This window comes from Mus caroli, chromosome 10 (assembly GCF_900094665.2).
Source record: "Mus caroli chromosome 10, CAROLI_EIJ_v1.1, whole genome shotgun sequence".
Lineage (NCBI taxonomy): Eukaryota > Metazoa > Chordata > Mammalia > Rodentia > Muridae > Mus > Mus caroli.
In genome coordinates, this window is record NC_034579.1 from 83,458,315 (window position 1) to 83,480,671 (window position 22,357).

The window sequence follows — 22,357 nt, forward strand, 5'->3', positions numbered from 1 at the left end:
CACTTATGTACCTCAGGTAAAGCTGTCTTACTTCATTGAAAGAGTGATTTATAGTAAGCCCACCTAAATATTAAATTAAAAACTCCTGACTATGTAAAAAACTGATTAACGAACCTTGGGCAGCTTTGGTAGAACCTTTGGCAATCCTTTGAAGAACTGTGATTTCTGAAGATTATCTCTTTGGAATAAGGTATCAAAATATTGAAGTGTTACTGCACCAACATCATCAAAGAAGGGAATCTACAATACAGAAAGAAGCCAATTATTCTGATATTCAGTTAAAGTTACTCTTATCTAAAATTACCACAACAAAGGGAAAATGCATTCAAGATATTCAGCAATATTATAAACATTACATTAAATAAAAATTATAATTAGAAAAATCCAAATAAAAAATTCATTTTTCAAGTTCAAATCAGCTAAGCAGTAACATTATTTATAAAATACAGAAAAATTAAAATAGTTTGAAAGTTGGGGCTGTAAAGATAGCTCAGCAGGGAAGAACATGTGTTGCTATTCTAGAGGACTTGAGTAAAATTCCCAGCATAACATCAGACAACTTTTGTGCTCACAAACACACACCTTTACACAGACACAAACAGATACACCATTAAAAACCAGTAAATAAAGTGTTTAAGAATAGAATACCTCTGAAAGACCCAAAAAGCAGCTGAAAGAGTCAGATACATATATTTGCACCCAACCAATGGACAGAAACTGCTGACCCCTGTGGTTGAATTAGGGAAAAGTTGGAAGAAGCTGAGGAGAAGGGCAACCCTGTAGGAGGACCAGCAGTTTCAACCTGGACCCCTGAAATCTCTCAAACACCGGACCACGAACCAGGCAGCATACACCAGCTGATATGAGACCTCCCAACACATATACAGCAGGGAACTGCCAGGTGTGGGTTCAGTCAGAGAAGATGTACCTAACCCTCAAAAGACTGGAGGCCCCAGGGAGTTTAGAGGTCTGGTAGGGTGAGAGGTGGGGGGTGGGAAGGAGGTATAGGATGGGGAACAGTCAAAGGGTAGACTGGGAGGGGAATAAAATCTGGAGGGTTAAAAAAAAAAGATTAAATAAAATAAAAAAAAAAAGAATAAAATACCTTGAGTTCATGATGAATAATATATTTACTAAGTTAAAGATGAAGCTTTGACTTTTCAGGGAATCCAGAATGTCTGCATCCCTGGTTATGCTATCAGGATCTCTGTTTATTTGAAATCTTAATTTTCTTCACAACTGTGTACATAAATTATTTAGCTAGTTAATGTTAAAGCTAAGTATTTAATACATTCAGGAACATAGCATCTAAGGACAAAGTTATGCATTTAAAGAGCTGCAATTTTATTTTTTTGTTCCATCATCTAATACAAAACTCCAGATGTACTCACTTTTGTCATTTGATCTGCATCGGGTCTCACGGTTGGAGTTACATTTAACAACAGTTTCACGTGTTCACGAACTTCCTCGGGTATACTGGTCAGTGAACTAGATCCTAAACGACTCAACTATTCAAAAGAGCAAATCCAGACATGAGATATAACATTCAAAAGGCTAAGAACCCTTTCTACTCAGCATAGCTGTTGACAGTTGACAGCACAAACACTAACTCTACTTTTTCAATATTAACTAAAAATGTCTTTAATATTCCAAGTCCCTCCATGTCTAAAGTAAGGCAGGGGTATTTACAATACTCTATCTAGTAAAGGTCATGATAAAGCTGTAGGAACTAATATAACCATTACTTATAGAAATGACTGTTACTGCCGGGCGTGGTGGCGCACGCCTTTAATCCCAGCACTCGGGAGGCAGAGGCAGGCGGATTTCTGAGTTCGAGGCCAGCCTGGTCTACAAAGTGAGTTCCAGGACGGCCAGGGCTACACAGAGAAACCCTGTCTCCAAAAAAAAAAAGAAATGACTGTTACTAAACTGTCTTTACACAAACTTGAAATGAAGTGCTCATTTCTATGAAGGAATATGTTGAATGAAGGAATTTCTGCTGCTATGATTGCCTGCAAAGACTGCACAGGACCAAGCTAGCCAGCTCTCCAGCATGGGAGAAGGACCCCAGCCGTCGCTAAGGAGCTGTGGCAGCTGCTGGCTGCAGGGAGAGGGTACCCTCCAGGGGATACGCACACACTCGTGAGGACATGGACAGTGCAAAGCAAACCTAATGGTCACAAACAACTGACCTGAGTTGGAAGGGCACTTGGGAATATGGGGGTGGGAGGTGAGTCTGGGAGGAGTTAGGTGGGAAAGGGGGTGAATGTGATTGAAAGGCATCGGATGTGTACATAAAAATCTTTTAAAAATTAATAAAGATACTATATTTTTAAGAATTTTTTGTCTACATTTTAGAAAAAAAAAAAAACCAGGAGAGATCTAAACCCATGTTAATAGTCGAATACCTGATCCAGTTGTCTACTGAAGCTCTTGTAAATGTCCTGCTTGTTGACTTCAAATATAGGTCTCCCTTGATTAAACACGGCGTACATAACAGCTCCTAACGAGTACATGTCACTGGCAGTCTCACAGCTCACGGACAGGATATATTCAGGAGCCAAGTATTCAGGATTTGGAAGACACAATGATGGCAAGTTTGGGTCCCACTCTTTACAAGGAAACTTGGGCTGTAAAAAGTCAGAAGGGGGTGGTACATTTACACAATGGAATACTACTCAGCAATTAAAAACAATGAATTCATGAAATTCTTAGGCAAATGGATGCATCTGGAGGATATCATCCTAAGTGAGGTAACCCAATCACAAAAGAACACACATAGTATGCACTCACTGATAAGCGGTTATTAGCCCAGAAACTCAGAATATCCAAGATACAATTTGCAAAACACATGAAACTCAAGAAGAAGAAAGACCAACGCGTGGATACTTCATTCCTCCTTAGAATGGGGAACAAAATACCCATGGAAGGGTATGCTACAGAGACAAAGTTCAGAGCTACGACGGAAGACCATCCAGAGACATGCACTCCATCCCATATACAACCATCAAACCCAGACACTATTGCATATGCCAGAAAGACTTTGCTGATAGGACCTTGATATAGCTCTCTCTTGTGAGGCTATCCCAGTGCCTGGCAAATACAGAAATGGATGCTCACAGTCATCTAAAAGATGGAACACAGGACCCCCAGTGGAGGAGCTAGAGAAAGTACCCAAGGAGCTAAAGGGATCTGCAACCCTATAGGTGGAACAACAGTATAAACTAACCAGTACCCCCAGAGCTCATGTCTCTAGCTGCATATGTAGCAGAAGATGGCCTAGTCGGCCATCATTGGGAAGAGAGGCCCCTTGGTCTTGCAAACTTTATATGCCTCAGTACAGGGGAATGCCAGGGCCAAGAAGTGGGAGTGGGTGGGTAGGGGAGCAGGTAGGGGGGAGGGGGGAGGGTATAGGGAATTTTTGGGATAGCATTTGAAATGTAAATGAAGAAAATATCTAATAAAAAAATGAAAAAAAAAAAAAAAGAAGACAGAAAGGGGATGACAAGGTTAGACTTCAAGTAACAGCAAGCCACCACAGGCCACAGCTATCTTTAAATTTGTACTGACTCAGCTATGCGTGGTGGCACCTTTAGTAGGCCTTTAATTCCAGCATGTGGGTCAGAGAGGCAGGTGGATCTCTGTGAGTTCAAGGCCAGCCTGTTCTACATAGTGATTTCCAGGATAGACAGGGTTACATACAGAGAACCTCTTTCTGAAACTAAAAGAGACAACGACAGCAACATCATTTTATGGAGTCAAGCAAGAGAAAATGTTACCATCACCTTTAACTCTAAAATTCCCAAGTCAGCAAATCTGGAAAACATGTGCAACAAACGCCTGCGCTGTAATAAGTGCTATCACAAAGGTTTTCTAAGTCATCGGGAACCAATCAATGCAAAGCCTGGATGGCCTAAGGCAGTGCTCTAAGTATGAATGGACAGGTATCCTGAGTCACTGGGACAAGTGCTTGGGAGTAGAAAGGCGGAGCTGAGACCCTATCTGAGTGCTCAGCAAGCACCTAAACTCACTGCTCCTACGCGTACACCACACTGAGTTGTGGTAAGGAGTACCTACATAAATGCTCCCAAGAGCTTGGGAGATCAAAGGAGGGGGTGGGGAGGAGAGTGAGTTATACGCATGTGTGAGATTGCCAAAGAATACACTGAACCGCTTTTTAAAATGAAGAACATACTTAATAAATGTCAGCATGCTATCACTGCTAGTACTCTGTGATCCCTGAGGATGACACGCGGTCTCACAGGCAGGAGCAACGGTGTTAAGCAATCACCATAGCAGTTTGTGTATCTGGATCTCTAAAAAAGAAATTTCTGTTTAACTAGGTTGCTCAGTTTTCTCTGGGGCCTTTTTCTCAAGACATCTAGAGAACCAGTCACCCGACAACTATTCTCTGGCAGGGCACAGGGACAGTCAGAGTTCTCCCTACAGCCAGACACACAATGCACCATCACTGAGTCCATGCCTTACCATGCTACATAACATTTTCTGCTCCACTGCGGATAAAATCATAGATTTCCATGATTTTAAAAATCTAGACGTGAGAACATTAAACCAATCTAAAGCTGCTGCCATTACCTCCTGTTCAGAAGGGTTACTTGATGACACACAGAAGTCAAACCCCATTATTTTCCAGGCTCCGCTTTTATTCAAAATGACATTTTCAGGAGTAACATTTCCATGAACCATTTTTACACTGCTATGCAAAAATGACAATCCTTCAGAAACCTGGAAATAAAACATAAAAAAATGACTTGTAAAAATTGACTTTTGAATGGAAGACAGCACCTGCTGGGTCTCCTAGTTTTCACAAGTCAGCTAGCAATCAAACTCGTGGGGAAATTGTATAGCAAAACTCAAGTACAGCTATAAAGAGGTTTCTTTTTATAATAACAGAAAGAAGATAAACTTCTGCTGTATAAATTAATTCATTTCCAGTTTGAAACACGAGATAAATTAATTCATTTCCAGTTTGAAACGTGAGACTTCTCATTGAGTTGGATAAGATTTTTATGTAGTTACACTTTATATTTAAAATTCAGCTTCTCTAAGAGGTAATTACTGTGCTTAGTTTTAAGTATTTAATGTTTACTTACAGTCACACTGAACTAACACAATGTAACTTTTATATCGGTGCCAGAGACGACTGTGGAGTCAGGTAAACAGAGCAGACTGATATCTATAGCAGGAAGAGGTAGGTTCTGGCAAGTGGCCCCTCTCTGACTTCCAAGAAACCTCTGTCCCTGGCTTTCCTCAAACTCTCCTGGTCCCTTCTTTCTAGTCTGCTGTCCTGGCTTTCTGGGCTCTGCTCACTTCCCCAGTTCTCACCATCATTACTCCTCGACCGTGGAGCAGGGCCTCTGCTCTATGCCCAGACCTCCTCACCAGACCACCTTCTCTTCCCCCCACCCCCTCTCCTATAAGCATCAGAATCCCAGAGAAATCCGAAATTGAGTTTCTACTCCAAATTTAGTTCACCGGTCCTATAATGTTTTCCATTCTAGTTAATAATTACTTAGTTTTTCTATTTACTAAGAACAAAAATCTCTGAATTATCCTGAGTTGTTTGTTTTAATTTAGCCAATAAGCCCGCCATGGGAGTACCTGCCTTTAACCTCATAACCCTAGTACCCTGAAAGTGGAGGCAGGTGGATCTCTGCTGAGTTAAAGGACAGCTTGGACTATATAGCAAATTACAGATGAACCAGGGTTACACAGTAAGTCCCTGTCACTATACATAAATACACACACACACACACACACATTTGCAAAGCATCTAACTTTCACTTCAAAATAGACATAAGACATGATCCAGGTTTACCCCCTTCCCACCTCTGCACCACCACTGTCTCTGGCCAGGGCTGCCCTAGGAGCCACACCTATCACATCTCTTGGCTTCTGCCCTTACCCTTCTTCTACAGTCTATCAAGGCAGCTGCTTCAGCACTCTGTTAAAACATAACCCAGACTACTTACTCTCCTATTCAAACCTCCTATCTCTCAGAGTAAAATCTGGAGCATTTCTTTGGCTTCCAGGAACCCATAAAGGTCATGTAAGGTTAAGATTTATAAATGTTCCCAAAGGTAATTAAATAAGACCCCACTCCCTGGAGTAGACTACCTTCCTATGAGCTACAGATCAAAGAGGCCTCCAAAATATAAGTAATTGTCACTGCTGAATGCCCACCAGAACTACACTGTAATGTAAGACTTTACTACAGAAGATAACCCAGTTGGTCACAGAACAGAGAGTGGAAGCTTTCTACTTGCTGGCTAGTTGACAAGATGCTAGAGAAATGGTTGTCAAGGGTCTTAGCTGTGGACTCCCTGCCAGGGAAAATTTATATTATATTATATTATATTATATATTAAATTATATTGGGAAAATTTATATTATATATTAAATTATATTGGTGCAACAGTAACAGTCTGTGACCCAGGTAAGCAACCTCTTTCTGACTGGAATTAAGGTCCGGGCCATAGGAGGAAATGTATACCTAATACTTTAAGTCTGGTTAAAAGCCTATAGCTGAGGAGGCTGTAGGTTCTAATAGGGAAAAACAATGCTATTGTTTTGTTAAACAGACGTGACAGAACTGCCTTCCAAACCACTGATCAATAGAGCTAGCTGAAGGTTCTTAGAGTTGGTAGAGCTGCCTGCAGAGACGCACAGCAGTGTGACTACCTACACAACACTGGACCCATCACCACTCATGACAGTGGGAGTGGGAACTCAGGGTCCTCCCTGGGGATCTACAGGCAGTTTAACCATTCTCAGAGCAGGAGAGGCATTTTCTTCACTGATAGTCACTGGTAAGGTTCCCAGGCTCCTGCAAGCAAGCCTAATTAAACTAACTGGGTCACTAAAGAAACAAAGACATTAAGGCAGAAGACAGACTAGTTAAAAAGATGAAGGGGGGTGGAAAGATGATGACTCAGCAGGGAAGAGCAGAGGTGCCCCCATTCAATCCTCAGCTCCCACACGGTGCCTTACAACCATCTATAACTCAAGGTACAAGGGATCTGATGCCCTCCTTCGGCCTAGGTATGGTGCACATATTTATGCAGGCAAAAACACACATGTTTTTAAAAAGAGAGGAGAGGAAGGGGTGGGGAGCAGTGATAAGAGAGTAATGAAGAACAGGATCAAAACACATTACACATAGGTGTGAAATGTCACAACGAAACCACTGTTACAAAGGTAACAGATGACGATAAACTTTGTAAAGTTGTACATTTTCAAAAATATTATTCCCAAACATAGCTTAAAAAAGAACAAAGGGGCTGGCGAGATGGCTCAGTGGTTAAGAGCACTGACTGCGCTTCTGAAGGTCCTGAGTTCAAATCTCAGCAACCACACGGTGGCTCACAACCATCTGTAACGAAATCTGATGCCCTCTTCTGGAGTGTCTTAAGATAGCTAGTATACTTACATATAATAAATAAATAAATAAATCTTTAAAAAATAAAAAAAAATAAAATAAACAGTCTTTAAAAAAAAAAGAAAAAACCAAAGTTTTTCAAATCTAGAAGTTTCCTTAACTTCACAAGAAAACAAGCTACATACTTACTGTATATTTTTAGAAGAGTGACTTAGTTATATTTCTATACAGGGATCATGTCCCATATACTTTAGTTAAAACGCCAGTGCTGTAGCATATTAACTCTAAGGCACAGATCAGGACTATGTACACAGATACATATGGGGGTTACTTTTAGTATGCATGAGAGTTCATATGTGGGGTGGTTATGTGCATGCATGGGGGGAGGGGCGGAGGAGGACATCAGTGTACTGCTCTGTCACTCACTCGGGGCCTCTCACTGAGCCCAGAGCTAGGCTGGCAGACTGGACCCATCCGCAGACTCTGCCCAACAGACTGGATTACAGGCGTGCACACATGCAATTCCTTAAGCAAGTGCAGAGAATTCAGACTCAGGTCCTTGTGCATACACAGCAAGTGCTCTGATCTGCTAAGCCTTTTCTCCGGCTTCTATTTTTTTCTTGTTTTTATTTTAACTATCTGTCTGTTAACCTTTCAAATTATTTTGTAGTTTGGGAAAACAGTCCAGTTGCCTGCTACAAAACAACAGCAATCAAAATGAAGGTGGTGCTGGCACAAAGACAGACCAATGAGTCAGGAAGAAAAACCTAGAAATAGTCTCTACATATGGTCAAATGATTTTTTTTACGGTGGCACTAAAAGCATTCAATAGGGGGCGGGGGTGCCCAGCTTCTTAATAAATGATGCTAGGAAAACAAACTATCAAAGAATGAAGTTGGACCTTTATGACATTCACAAAAGTTAACTCAAGCTAGAGCTGTAGCTCGATGGCACAGCATGTACTGAACATGGAAAAGGCCCTACACAAGAACAGTAAAACCAATCAACCACCTGGAAATGGATGAGAGACCTAATGACAATGACAGGGCACTTCCTGACGCTGGCTCTCACAGCTCGGGTATTAACCAGCAGCACAGGTAAGAAGGACAATGCTCAAGGCTGACATGACGCTCAGCAGACGATGCTCAGCAGATGATGCTCAGCAGGGAGAAGCATCTGCTGCCAAGCCCAGGCCTCACACACGTAGGAGAACCCACTCCCACAAGTTGTCCTCTGACCTTCACATACACACTCCCCCACTTAAGGCACAATGATACAATTTTAAATTGTTTTAAAATTTTTAGTAAGTAATATAATCTTTATTTCAAAGGAACTCAGAATTTACTAGCGAACCTAATCCATGGTGCTAGTAAGCAGAAAAAGAAAAATCTTAAAACAGGCATATATGAAAAGACCAACAATACCTCTCAATGTAATCTAAATTTCCTTAAAAATATTTTATAGTTATTAAATACCTTTATTTTCATTATTAAAGTTTTGTTTATGAGCTATAACAACAAAAAAGTTTATGAAACAAACTTACATAATTTAAAAGAATTAAAAGGAACTTACCCAACAGCCAACAAGTGATCCCCTCAAAGGTTACCAATGTTATCAGTTTCATATATTTAAAATAATTTAGCAAGGCATTGTGGTTCGAGGCTAGCCTGGCTTATATAGCAAGTACCAGACCAGCCAGAACAATATGGTAAGACCTAATTTGTATGTTTGGCTGGGTTTTTTGTTTGTTTGTTTTTTAGGGGGAGAGGAGGAGGGAAGGGGGGGCACACATAAAATATAACTTAAGACTAATGATAAAGACAACAAAAATTCTAAGACATGAAAATAATTTCCAAATTATTGTCAAGGGCCAAAGGTTTACATCATGTAGTCTTCGTGGTAGATCAATCTGAAATAGATGCAAATTGTTTTAAAGAAAAAGAAACTTGTCCCATATTAAATAAAACTACATACCTGAAGCAAACCATACTTAGTTTCTACATCATAAAGTTTATAATCCTTGATGTCTGGAGATATTGAGGAGGGCAGATTTTCCCAGTTACCAAGAACATTGGCTAAACTGGCAAAAACCGGTTCTGTACAAAATGCCAAGCAATCCCTGTTTCAAAAGAGAAAAGAGTTACTATCACTTTTACACGTTATAAAAGGTAAATACATATAAAATAACAGATAACCTATCAAAGAGCTAAGTTAGTTAAGAAACTACTTCATAGCAGTAAGAGAGTCTGGGGTGATAACCCCAGCATGACTACAGCACCCCGAAACCAGCAAAGGCATATTTACACACAAACCGCACGGGATAAGTCATTCAATCTTTTAAGCTAAGTACTGTGACGACTGTGATATTTTACATTTTAAAAGTCAGAAAATATTTCAATTTTGCTTTTTAAGTGATTGCTTGAAAACCAAAGAACTGACTCGAAACTGTTTCATGAAGCCCTCCTACACTTATCTGTAAGGCTGTAATTTTCAGAATACGCTCCAAGAAACCTACAGCTTTCTCACAGTCCGCAGGAGCAAGTCGGGGACACAGGCCCTACCCATTCTCAATGAAAACAGCTTTATCTACTTTGTACATCATTTTGAAAGGAAGGATTCAACAGTTTAAGTTTCAATTACTGGTTTGTTTTTTGGTTTGTTTGGTTTTGGTTTTTTGTTTTTTCTTTTTTGTTTTGTTTTGTTGATTTAAAAGATTTTAATGTTCATTGAATGTTACCATGGAGACTGACAGCCTGTACCCATGACATAATGATCACCTCAAGCTTTGAGACAGGTAAGGTCTGCCCCAAGCCCTGGCTTTTCTATTTACTGTCTTGGTGATGCTGCACACCATCTCTAGGAGCCTCTCTTTGTCGTTTGTAAGATGGTGCTAACAGACACACTCTGGAGGGTTCCGTAAGAACCAAGGGCCTTAATCATGTAAAGTAGAAGGCAGGGCACCAGCTTCTGCTGAGCACGCTCAATGAACTTAGCGCTGCTGTCATAATTACCAAGCATTCCAGGCCCAGCCAGGCTTTAGCTTTGGGCTCAGGTGCAAAGGACAAGCCAGGCTCCAGCTCCAGGCTCCAGCTTCAAGATGCTGGTTATTCAACAGCGGCTCTGCACTCAGACTCCATGTGTCTGTGATACACTGCTTAGCTTTCCTTCTGCCTTGAACTGATTTTTTCAAATGAAAAGAAATGTGGAATCTAAATCTATCATCTCAATCCTAACAATACATTAAAAACTGGAAATTATTGCTTCTAGTCTTTAAAGTGTCCCTCCTCCTATGATGAATGCTTACTACAATTTTCATAAACCTCACAACTACATGTCATAAAGTAACCTCTGAATTGTGCCTCTTCCTGAGGACAAATAAACTCCTATTTTCAAGGCTCATCAGGTAGAGATTGTCATGCAAGTCTATTGCCCTGGGTTCTATCCCCAGAACCCATATAATGGTGTAAGGAGAGAACTGACTCCACAAAACTGTCCTCTGACCTTTACACACACCAGGACATGTATGCCCATACATATCATCACACACACCCAACTTAATAAATGGAAAGAAAAATGTTTAATTTCCTAACTCTATTATCTAAATCACTGTATAAAAAGCTATATGATAAAGGAAAGTCCACTAGCCCTTCTCATCTCAGGAAACTTCAAACATATTATGAGACATAAGACAAATAGATGACAAACACAACAGAGACATTTTTATAATAAGAGATCTGAGCATACTTCTTGGTAGCACAGTATGGTATGGTTGAGAGAGAGTGGGCATGCGTGAGCTAGCACATAGGCTCAGGAACCAAGCTGCCAACCCCCAGGTTTGCCATTCAAGCCAGAGTTTCAATGGTGCCCCATCCTCGTCCTGGGGAGGCATCTGCACAACTTTGCGCGTGGTAATGTCTGTGCCTTTGTTTGGGAATCATGAGATGGAGAGACTTACTGAGGCTTTCAAACAAGGCGCTTTCAGAAACCTAATATGTAAAACAAACAAAAGTCAACCTGTCCCAGCTGAAGGGAGATGGGAAGCTTAGAACCCGCTGCTTGCCTGCTCCTGCCTTATCCTTAACACCCTAAAGCCACAGAACACAACTGCTGACAACTTAAAAACCTTCTAAGTGAATACAAGGGGACAGTGGGCTAAGGAGTATGGAAGAAATAACGCTGAAAAGCTGACTATGAATAATATGGAAAAAATTTGCAAAGGTAGGGTATCTAAAGGATTGGTGCAGTCATGACGATACATAAGTCCTATTTTCTGATTTCCTAAGCTTACCATCCAGTAAAATCGATGGTGAGATAACGGAGACTATGGACTGACAGACAGGACATTAAAGGGTTAACGTCTAGACCAGCACTTGGGACACATACATCAGCGATCCCAGGAGCTTTAGTGAAAAGCAGATCAGAAATACTAGCCAAACAGCAACAACAGCCTCTTTCAAGCAGTGACTGCTCCAGTTCCCTCAGATCTGCTATGACTACTAGAAACAAGTATGGACTCGTGACAAATGTGAAAAGTACCAATATTTCATTCGACACACGCAGAGGCTCTCTAGCAGAGGCTTGCTAGTCGAGGCTCACTGACTGTTCCTGCAGAGAACCTAGGTTCTGTTCCAAGCACCACTCAGTGGCACACAGCTGCTGCCAACTCCACTTCCAGGAGCGACACCATCTTCTGGCCTGAAGGCTACACACACGGTGCACATACACTCACAAGCAGACACACAAGCACATAAAAATAAATAGACACATGCATGCATGATAATATAAATTTTAGGGTAACAAATGATCCATCTGATCTCAACACTTAGTTTTCAAGCTATTTTGTTGATAATATTTGAAACAGACCAAATAGTTACTTTTAACTACTTATTCAGGACATTTCCTGTATGAACTATCAAACACTTACCTTGACTCTTCTAAAGGATGCTGGACAGTAAGAAGCCGAGGGTGTCGTAGTCGGGTTAGCTGTTGGACTCCTCGTTTTAAAGAATCAATGATTTGATCCTTTTCAAATTTTTGATATTTGTCAATCAGCTTTTTATCAAAGACAAAAACAGCCACTTCCTAATTTTAAAAAAATATAGCTAATTTTATCAGGAAATATATAAAAGCAGTAAAATTATATCTGAGTGCCATAACGGTCTATGAACAAATAACTAAAACTAAGGTTTTAGAAATGTTAGCAATATTGCAATAGTATACCAATGAAAAAGCTGAGTAAATAAAGATAAGTAAATCCAAATATGTTTAGCAGCGTCAGACCCCCGTCCTCACTTCTCATAAGGAGACCACGGGGAATCCCCATCTTGTAATTATCAGAAACATACACAAGCTATGTGCCACTCGTTCCTCTATGTAGTAGTGCTCTTAACTCAAACAAAACATTTGAATAAATGCTTAAACCTTCAAAATGTTATTTGTAACGGGACTCCCATAGCCCAGTATGTGAAGGGCTAGACCAAACCCAGCCCAGCAACAAAATTTAAGGAAAAAAAGAACTTTACAAAGACAGGCTCTCTGTCGGAGATGACTGTTTACACAAAACCTATTATGTAAGGAGCTTTAAAATGTGAGTACACCGCCTTCCCTGTCCCTGTGCTCTGTGGGTAGTCACTGCATGGTCACTGCATGGTCACTGTGCTCCACCTTCCCTGTCCCTGTCCTCTGTGGGCAGTCACTGCATGGTCACTGCACTCCGCCTTCCCTGTCCCTGTATTACCGCTCTTGTCGCTTGGTTCTTCCATTGACTGTAAACTCATATCCTGGCTTTTGTTATTTTCAAACCACAGCATTATAAAAGGTAATCAGGGGAACTCTTACGCATCAAACCCCATAGCTAAAGTTGCAGGGCGTTGGTCTACCAAAGACTGAACCAATGAAGTGTTTCTCAAGCCAGCTTATTACTTACAGAACACTTGCAGTTATGTGCCAAGCACCAGGATAAGTCCTTTTTAGGGATTACTAGTTCTTCACAGGACATCAGACATTAATTTAAGGTCATCTCATTAAACAGGGCCACTGGAGAATGAATGTTATAAAAGACTCCAAACCAAGTATGCTGAAGAGTCAAGACTCGGGCACCTAACCTTTAATTCTAGAGCAAATATACCAATCTGTCAGCTAAGAAATAACCCAGGACAAACAGGGAGAATTCATGTGATAATGCCTTTGGGGCAGAGGTCAAGGAAGCTGAGTGGCAGCGTTAAATTTCATATACAGTTTGCATAACCCTTGTACAAAAAAAGCTATTTGGGACCAGGCTGCTCCTGATACAAACAGGATTTTACAATGCATAAGCTCTCTTGGGGACGGGATGCAACATATACTTCACACACACCTGAAGATAGTTTTTTAAACAGTACTTAGGCACTTGTATGAAATCAGGTGTAGGGTTTTCTACTTAACACATCATGCTGTCACTCAAATGGCTGGAATTTGGGATGTTAGTGTAGGGATGCTCAGACTGTGTCTACAGGGCTTTAGGAAATACAGCATAACCAGAAGGCAGAGTCTCATATGACACTAACTACCTCTGGACATAGATGACCTCAGCATCCATTCCTACCTCACTCTTCACTTGTATTCACGTGGAAAATTTTATTTTAGTAAGTGCTCTTCTCTAACACCTTTTATAAATGCATCTAATTTAAATGTGTTTCTCACAGTGTCACAGTTTTAGAACGGATCACATGAAATGGCTCTGGCGCTCTTGCCATTTCCCTGCTCTTAAAGAGGAATGAAGAAAAGAAACACAATTCTATCAGGGGATCCTAAATGGACTGCCCTAGTTTCAAAAACAAGATTCCACCTCCGTAGACCACCACAGGTTATCAACTCTCTTTAGAACTTTTCTACTCAGTCAGTTACTTACAATTAATCAATTTCAACAAAGCTGGGTTAACCATTTCAAGCCTCCTGAGTTAAACCCAGCACTTTGAAACTTTCCATAAGGTTAGATCAACATGATTTCCAGTTTGTATTTTTATTATTTTTCTATCAGATTAAGCAGCCGTAATCTGAAGAGCTGACACCTAAACTTTTATTAAATTAAAACCTGTAATGTTGGAAGGTTTTCAGAGTTCAGATATTAAGGTTCTCAAGCAGTGAAGTCTACAAATACTCCAGACCCCCAAAACCTCTAAAATCTGAAATACTGCTGGTGGCAAGAACATCAGATGGGGGTTAGTTAGTACTGTCCACACTGATCGCGTGCATAAACATCCCTTCACCCGTCACCTTGCAGTTATTTCAGACTTTTTGTAACATACACAATGTCATAGACTCTAGCAATGGCTTAGACCTAAACGATTCTCAAACGTTTACTGTCTACTGATTATCAATAAAGACAAGCAATTAATAAAATTTTATTATCATTTTGAACTAAAATTTCCATCTATCACAGGGAGGGCGAGAAGGAGGAAGGAAGGGAAGGGTGGGCAGGCAGGGGAGTGGAGGGGTAAATGTGTTCAAACGTTCTATAAAATTCTCAAAGAACTAATAAAAAAAAATCTTTTTTAAAAAGTACTGTTTTCTTACTAGCCTAACTTTATAAAAGTATTGAGATAGATGCCCAGGTGTGTACAGTAACACAACTATAATACTAGCACCCGAGAGGCTGAGGCAGAAGGACCTGTTTATAATCTGTAAAAGCTACTTGCTTACAGTAAAGCTGAACTCTAATGAAAACAATATAGTTCAAGAGATACAATGTAAATTATGTAATGCAGTGTGTAGTCGTCTCAGAGCCGCAGAGACAGTTGTCAAACTCAGCTGTTCTCCACGTGCTCTGCTCTGTGGGTCCCTGTGACTTGTCGGGAGACTGCTGAGTGTCAACTGTCCTCCTCACTTGTCCTGATTCTTAGCTAGCAGTTCTTCAGAGTGACAAACTAAACTGCAAATGTCATTTACACCAACTGATGGCCTGAAGGGTGGGCACAGGAGGCTGAGATAATGATCTGTGAGTCTGAGAGCAGCCTGGACACTCAGGAAGCTGTAGACCAGTGCAGACTGTGTAAGTCTCACAAGTCAAAAAGGACTGGGGAGACAGCTAAAGGCAGTCGGCACGCAAGTCTGAGAAATGAGCTTGATTCCTGGATCCCATGGGACAGAGAGACCAACCCCCAGAAGGTGACCTCTGACCTCCACACTACCACAGTATACACACACACACACACAGAGAGACATACATACACACACACACACACACACACACACTCTCTCTCTCTCTCTCTCTCTCTCTCTCAACAAACAAAACAGCTAGGGCTCATTGGTACAGCACTTGCCTGGCATATAGCTGCAAAACACCCTTGGGTTCAATCCCTATTTAAAAAGAAAAAAAGGTAACGAGATTGCTTTGCTTTTTAAAACAAAAAGGTAATAGAATATACTCATAAAATTACTAACCTAGAATCATTTTCTTTTGTGATCATTTTTTCTCTAAGTGACTTAATTATTAGCATTACATTTTATAGAACAGTTTCATTTTAAAACTTTTAATTATATTTAGTCATTATAATTGAATTATGCTTTTGTCTACATAATATAAACAAGCCTTACCCACAAATATTGGCACTATATATTATATGTGTGTGTGTGTACACATATACATACATGTGCATACACACAAAACACACATACATAAAACATGAATACTCTGCAGTAGAAAGTAGAAAGTACATGTCTAACCCTAGTCTCAGCAAAGTAAATAAACTATGGACAAGGAACTCTTGACTATGCAGTGATTTTTCAAAGCCAGCCATTCCAATCTAGGTGAGAAGGAAAGCAGTCAGGGCAATCCTCAGCCATGTGCCAAGTTCCAGGACAGCATCACTACATGAGACCCTACCTCAGATGGATGGATGGATGGATGAACAGACAGACAGGAGAGACAGACAGACGATAAGCAAGCTCAGAGTAATCTTCAGTCACACAGGAAGTTACAAGCTAGCCATACTACATGAGACCCTATCCCAGAGAGACAGACAGACAGACAGAAGACAGACAGACAATAAGTGGATGGATAGACAGATAATGGATGGATGGATGGATGGAAGGATAGATAGACAGACAGAATGTTTAGACAGATAGATCTATCTCTGTGATCCCTAAAAAAAAAAAAGACAAGAGCTAAAAAGCTATTTAACTCAAAGTTCTAAGAATATCCTGAAGCACTATGGGGTAAGGAGCAACAGAACTTCAAAGTCAATCAATGCCCAATTTGAAAAAAAAAAATTAAAAAGCTAAATGAAAATTTTTCAAAACTTATAATCATTCTTCTACTTAAAAGTGTGCAGAGGTGGGGAGAGAAAGATGTCCCAGCAAGGCATCTGCTGCCAAGTCCAATGGCCTAAGTGCCACGGGGTGGGGAGAATCAATTCTTACAAACTGTCCTCTGACTTCCACACATGTGTGTGCATGCACACACACGGACACAAATTAATAAAATTTTTAAAATGTTAATAGAAGTATATATATATAAAACAAAAAGTATCATATTTTAATTACTTAAATTAGCAGTCTTAAAAGTTAAAATAACCCTAACATATAAAGCAACAGTATACCAATTTTTAAAGTGTGTGTATAGTGTTAAAATTTCTTATTTATACAATCTATATAACATTTGGCTCCAAAAATTCTAATTCTAATTACCTGGCTTTTTAAAGTGCAATTCAAAGATCAGAAAAGTCAATGAAATAAAAAAAAATAAAAGTAAATTTTAAAAAAGGAATTGTTTCAGAAAAGGTCTCAAATATTTTTTTAAAGATTTATTTATTATTATATCTAAGTACATTGTAGCTGTCTTCAGATGCACTAGAAGAGGCTGTCAGATCTCATTACGGATGGTTGTGAGCCACCATGTGGTTGCTGGGATTTGAACTCAGGACTTTCGGAAGAGCAGTCAGTGCTCTTAACCACTGAGCCATCTCTCCAGCCCCTCTCAAATATTTTTAGAGTACATAATATTTTTGAAAAGAACACCTATGTTCAGCTAATCTTTTAAACCTGAATCTGAAACTCTTGAGAAAGATTCAGTTACAGAACTATACAGAGACTTGATGAGATAAAGTCTAGACCAGTAATTACACAGTACTTAAAAGCTTAAGAGGTGAAAAGGAACTGTGTCACTGCAACTTCAAAACTTTAGACAGCTCCTCTACCCAAATATACGACCCTAACAAGGGTGCCTGGGGCAAGGTGGGCAGGGAGCTAGAGAGACCAACAGCTGATGGAGTCTGCACAGATCCAGCCACTGAAAAAGCCGGTGCAGAACCAACAGACCAGCAGAGGATCCTACAGTAATGTGTCACACACTTCCCCGAGCATTCCTAGTGGCTCTTAGGTAAAGAAAAACTGCCAAGCCCAGATCACAGCACACACCAATAATCCCAGCACTAGGAAGGCTGAGGGAGAAGTTCTATTTGAGCTGAAGACTGTGGGGTTGCAGGCACCAAAGGAAAATAATTCGAAACTGTATTTCTGTTCTGGCATTTGTTACTTTATTGGTCTTTTGCTCGTTTTGTTTTGACTTTTGCTTTTGTGATTTTTGTGTTTTGTGGCTTGTTTGGGTTTTTTCTTAAGACAGAGAACATAAGTTGGGTGGGTAGACAGGATCTGGAAGGAGCTGGGGGAGGAGGAACATACAATCAAAATACAGTTTATGAAAAAAGCTAAGAACAAAAGCGAACAAAAACTATGTCCACCAAGAACACTGGTTTATCCAGGTATGTCCTAACCCCAAATAATACATTTAAGGAAAGAAAGGAACAGAATAAAGCCTCTTGGGAGAAGTCAGCTCACTTAGTTTACAGTTGAGACCAGGGCTGCGGATCCACCATTTGTGCCTCACTCTCCTGTTCTGTGAACATCAATGTAAGCGCCAACCTTATGGTGGTATTTAATATATTCACCACTGGTGTATATTAACACCTGTACCCAAAGCCCTCTGGTTAGGCATAAAGACAATAGTTTACTTCCATGTCCTGAATAAAAGTGCTTAATTCTGTAAGTTTGGTGTGGATTTTCATCTTATTCATAATCACTATGAACCAATGTGTTAGTCATCAAGTACATGACAGTGGACCCCCAAAATTTATAGCGCCTAACAATAGCAAAGTTGTTTTCATTTATTAAGGGCACACTATGATAGTCCTACAATGATAAAAATCAACAATATTTCTTACAATTTATCTTAGTCATCCAGCACTATGTTGTTGAAAATGAGCACAGAAGCAATCTGTACTAAGTCTGTGGAGGAATAGCCATTTAAAACATCATTAATGAGTCTCAATTAGTCGATACTTTGTAACCACTAACCTGCTAGACAGACTTGCTGAGTTGAAAGAGAAAACAAGCTTCAAATCTGACAATTTAAATTAACTATCATTTAAAATAAGTGTCAACTTTGGATCTCAATAGGTTTCCAAACAAATGGCAATAAAAACAAGGAAATCCTATTTTTACAGTAAATATAAACCTGGCTATTTCTAACCTTAACAATTTCAACAGAACCTGCTAATGAAATTTAACAATAATTGGGCTAGTGAGACATGGGGAAGGCACTTGCCAGCAAGCCTGACAAGCTGACTTCTCAGCCCAGGACCCACAAGCTGAAAAGAGTACATGTTGTCTTCACCACAGGGCACAGCTGTGTACACAGGCAAATGCAATGGAGCAATGGGAGAAACAAAAAAGTATCCACGTTGTTAAAAATGTAACAGGAGCTGGAGAGATGGCTCTTCCAGAAGACCTGCATTCAGTTCCAGCACCCATGCAAGGTGACTCCAGGGGATCTGCTGCCTCTGGCCTTTAAAGGTCCATGCATTCATTCATGTGCACAACCCACCCCACAAATACATCTATTAATTACACAAATTAATCTATTAATTAAGTAATCATCCTTTACATTTCTAAAAACTACCTCCTCATCTCTTAGGCTAATTTTGTTTAATATAACTTATTCAAACTACTCCACTAAAAAAAGGCAAATGTGAAAACAACTTAAAACAAAAGCAATATGTCCAAATTGACTACTTGCTATATTTTACAATCGTACCTCTCTGGTGGTAATAAGAGCTATCAGGTATAACAATAAGCCAAAATAAATAATGTGAATAAACAAATGAAAATTAGAGAAATCTATTTTCTATAATTCTATAGAATATAAGGGAAAATAACAGAGCAAAACTGGACTGAGGTACAACTCAGTGGTCAAGTCCTTACCTAGCACATGTGAAACCCATGTTCAGTTCTCTAGTACAACAACAAAAATACCAATACAACATACATAGTGCTGGCAACATTTAATAGGATATTTGGCCGGTAACATTTTGATAAATATTAAAATTGAGACTGGGAATTTTTATCCTAAAACATATACCTTACTGAATACTACCATCTAATATGCTAACATGAGATTTTTATTTTATTAATCAAGGAGAAGAAACCTGAAAGATGTTAAGGCACATCAAATGATGAGACTGCAGCAAGGACATAACAACAGATTTAAAAGCATTTGCTTTGATTTCATAAAACAAAATGAGACTGAAAGAGGCCATGTAAGATTCCAGTGAAGGGTAGGAATGACGATGGCTCAATGGGTAAAGTGATTTCTGTGCAAGCAAGGATCTGAGTTTAGATCCCCAGCACCTACATAAAAGCAGGCCAAGCAGCGTGCCCACCAGGAGGAAACAAGCAGACAGATGCCCAGAGCTCACTGGCTAGCAAGCCTAGGCAATCAAGTACCAGGTTCAGTGAGAACCCTGCCTCAAAAGATGACAACATGGAGAACGGTTGAGAAAGACATCCCAGTGTTGACCTCCAGCCTTCACACACACACACACACACACACACACACACACACACACTCACCCAAACCTAGGCATGCCAAAACCACACACACAACAAATGTCTTCAAACACTGGCACTCACTCTTATAATCTCCACATGTTCAAGTTCAAGGGCAATGCCACCTACACAGTGAGCTGGAGTAGGAGGACAGCCTGAACTAACTGCTTCAGGGGAAATCCAGTCAAGACCTTTTGACATTTCTTAATACGAAAATGACTCACCCTGTGATATTTCACATGTGTACTCGTTCAAATTGCATTCATAACTAACCTGTTTTGTTGACTTCTTTGTGCCATTAAAAATCTTCCATGCCAACCCATTGCCACCACTGGCAATGTGTCGACCAACATCAAACTCTCTAGTGACAGGATTTCCCATCACAGCACTGGTGACATCAGCTGTTACTTTTGTAACAGTACTCTTCAGTTTATTAAGCATGGACTCCATGGCTGCAGTACTTGGTAGTTCAAGTCACCTAGAAACACAAAAGGGTATGAAAAAGCTCAACCGTTTTTACTTGTCCTCAGCACATGTCCATAGTAAGTTCCAAAAATATGTCCCCTCCAAAAGAGCAACAACACCATGTAAAGTTCTAAGTTGATTTTTTTGTCATCAGAGAATGTAACCATGAGTATAAATTTTAGTCTAGAACACACTCTTCACAATAAAAACAAAATAAAATGTTTAAAGGACCCAATGTCTTATTCAGCAATAAACCTATACTATACATATATATATGTATATATAGTGTGTTATGTATATGTGTGTGTGTATAAATATAAAACATACCAACCCTAAAATGATTGCAAACGTTTTCTAAAAGTATTGGTTGGTACAGTGGTGTGTGTCCATAGTCTCAGTTACTCCTGACTGAGTCAGGAGGATCCCTTTAGTCCTCGAGTTCAAACCAACTTAGACAACAACAGTCTGTGGCTCATACCTCTAATACAAGCTCTGAGACCCCTGAGGGAGGAAAGCTGCTACAAGTAGACGCCAATGTGGCCTACAGACTGAGGCCTGACTCAGAAGAGAAGGAAGAAGAAGGGAAGAAGAGAACTGTAAGGAGAAGGAGGAACTAGCCCTCTGCAATTACTTCAGCTCTTAAAATGTTCAGATGCCATCAACCTAAAAACACACAAAATGCATTTAACTGGCACAGACGCAAAATATCTGAAGACCACTGGACTTGCGTGCGTTCTACTTGCTCTGTTGGTTATAATTATGCAAATGTAAGCTACTTTCTGCTACTAAAGATTTGAACTATAAAGTGGAAATGAATCCACTTTCCCTTTTTAATGTAATACTGCATTTTGTAAGCAGTCAGGAATGTTGCTATTGGCATTATAAAAACACTTATTTGCTGTGCCAAGTTGCTCTCTGTGAGCATCTGCTGATTTTGACAAGGTAAAGGATACAAAATCCTGTTCAAAATAACTTATCGACTCTTCTAACTCTGCCAGACGAGCTCCACCCTATGCTCTGCACCCCATTATACAGTAGGATGAGGATGATGTCAATGGGATGTTTCTGTTCTTAAGTGATCAGTCCGATGGCACACCCAGACAGCCCAAATTCCAGTAGCAAATCAGAGACTTGAATGTGCCATGTTACAGAAACAGTAGCAGAAGCTCAAAAGGACTGGAGAGATGTCTTTGGGGATAAGAGCACTAGCTAGAGCAGGGCAGTGATGACTCAGACTTTAATCCAAGCACTTGGAAGAGGCAGGCTATGGGTCAGCCTGGTCTCCAAAGTGAATTTCAGGAAAGGCAGGCTACACAGAGAAACCCTGATTCAAAAAAATAAAAGCAAAACAAAAGAACACGTGTTGCTTTTGCAAAGAACCCAATTTTGGTTCCTAGCACTCATAACCATCTATAATTTCAGAGATCTAACACCCTCTTCCCTCCTCCATGGATGCCATGTACACACATGATACATACACATGTATATAGGCAAGATAAATCTAAAAACAAAACATTAAAAAAGATGAACTCAACCAGGCATGGTGGCACACACCTTTAATCCCAGCACTTGGGAGGCAGAGGCAGGCGGATTTCTGAGTTCGAGGCCAGCCTGGTCTACAAAGTGAGTTCC

General features: G+C 40.1%; 1 protein-coding gene across 5 annotated transcripts in view; it reads right to left on the minus strand.

Annotated features, from left to right (window-relative positions):
• Positions 1-22,357, minus strand: part of Scyl2 (SCY1 like pseudokinase 2) — a 48,077-nt gene that overhangs the window by 19,434 nt on the left and 6,286 nt on the right. For all 5 annotated transcript variants that reach the window (XM_021174278.1, XM_021174275.1, XM_029482581.1 and 2 more), the window contains exons 2-8: positions 20,534-20,738; positions 12,324-12,481; positions 9,374-9,518; positions 4,597-4,746; positions 2,409-2,630; positions 1,392-1,508; positions 115-240 (exon numbers count right to left, since the gene is read on the minus strand). In XM_021174278.1, the coding sequence (XP_021029937.1) occupies positions 115-240; positions 1,392-1,508; positions 2,409-2,630; positions 4,597-4,746; positions 9,374-9,518; positions 12,324-12,481; positions 20,534-20,710 (1,095 nt within the window). In that variant the 5' untranslated portion in view covers positions 20,711-20,738. The remainder of the gene's footprint in view (positions 1-114; positions 241-1,391; positions 1,509-2,408; positions 2,631-4,596; positions 4,747-9,373; positions 9,519-12,323; positions 12,482-20,533; positions 20,739-22,357) is intronic.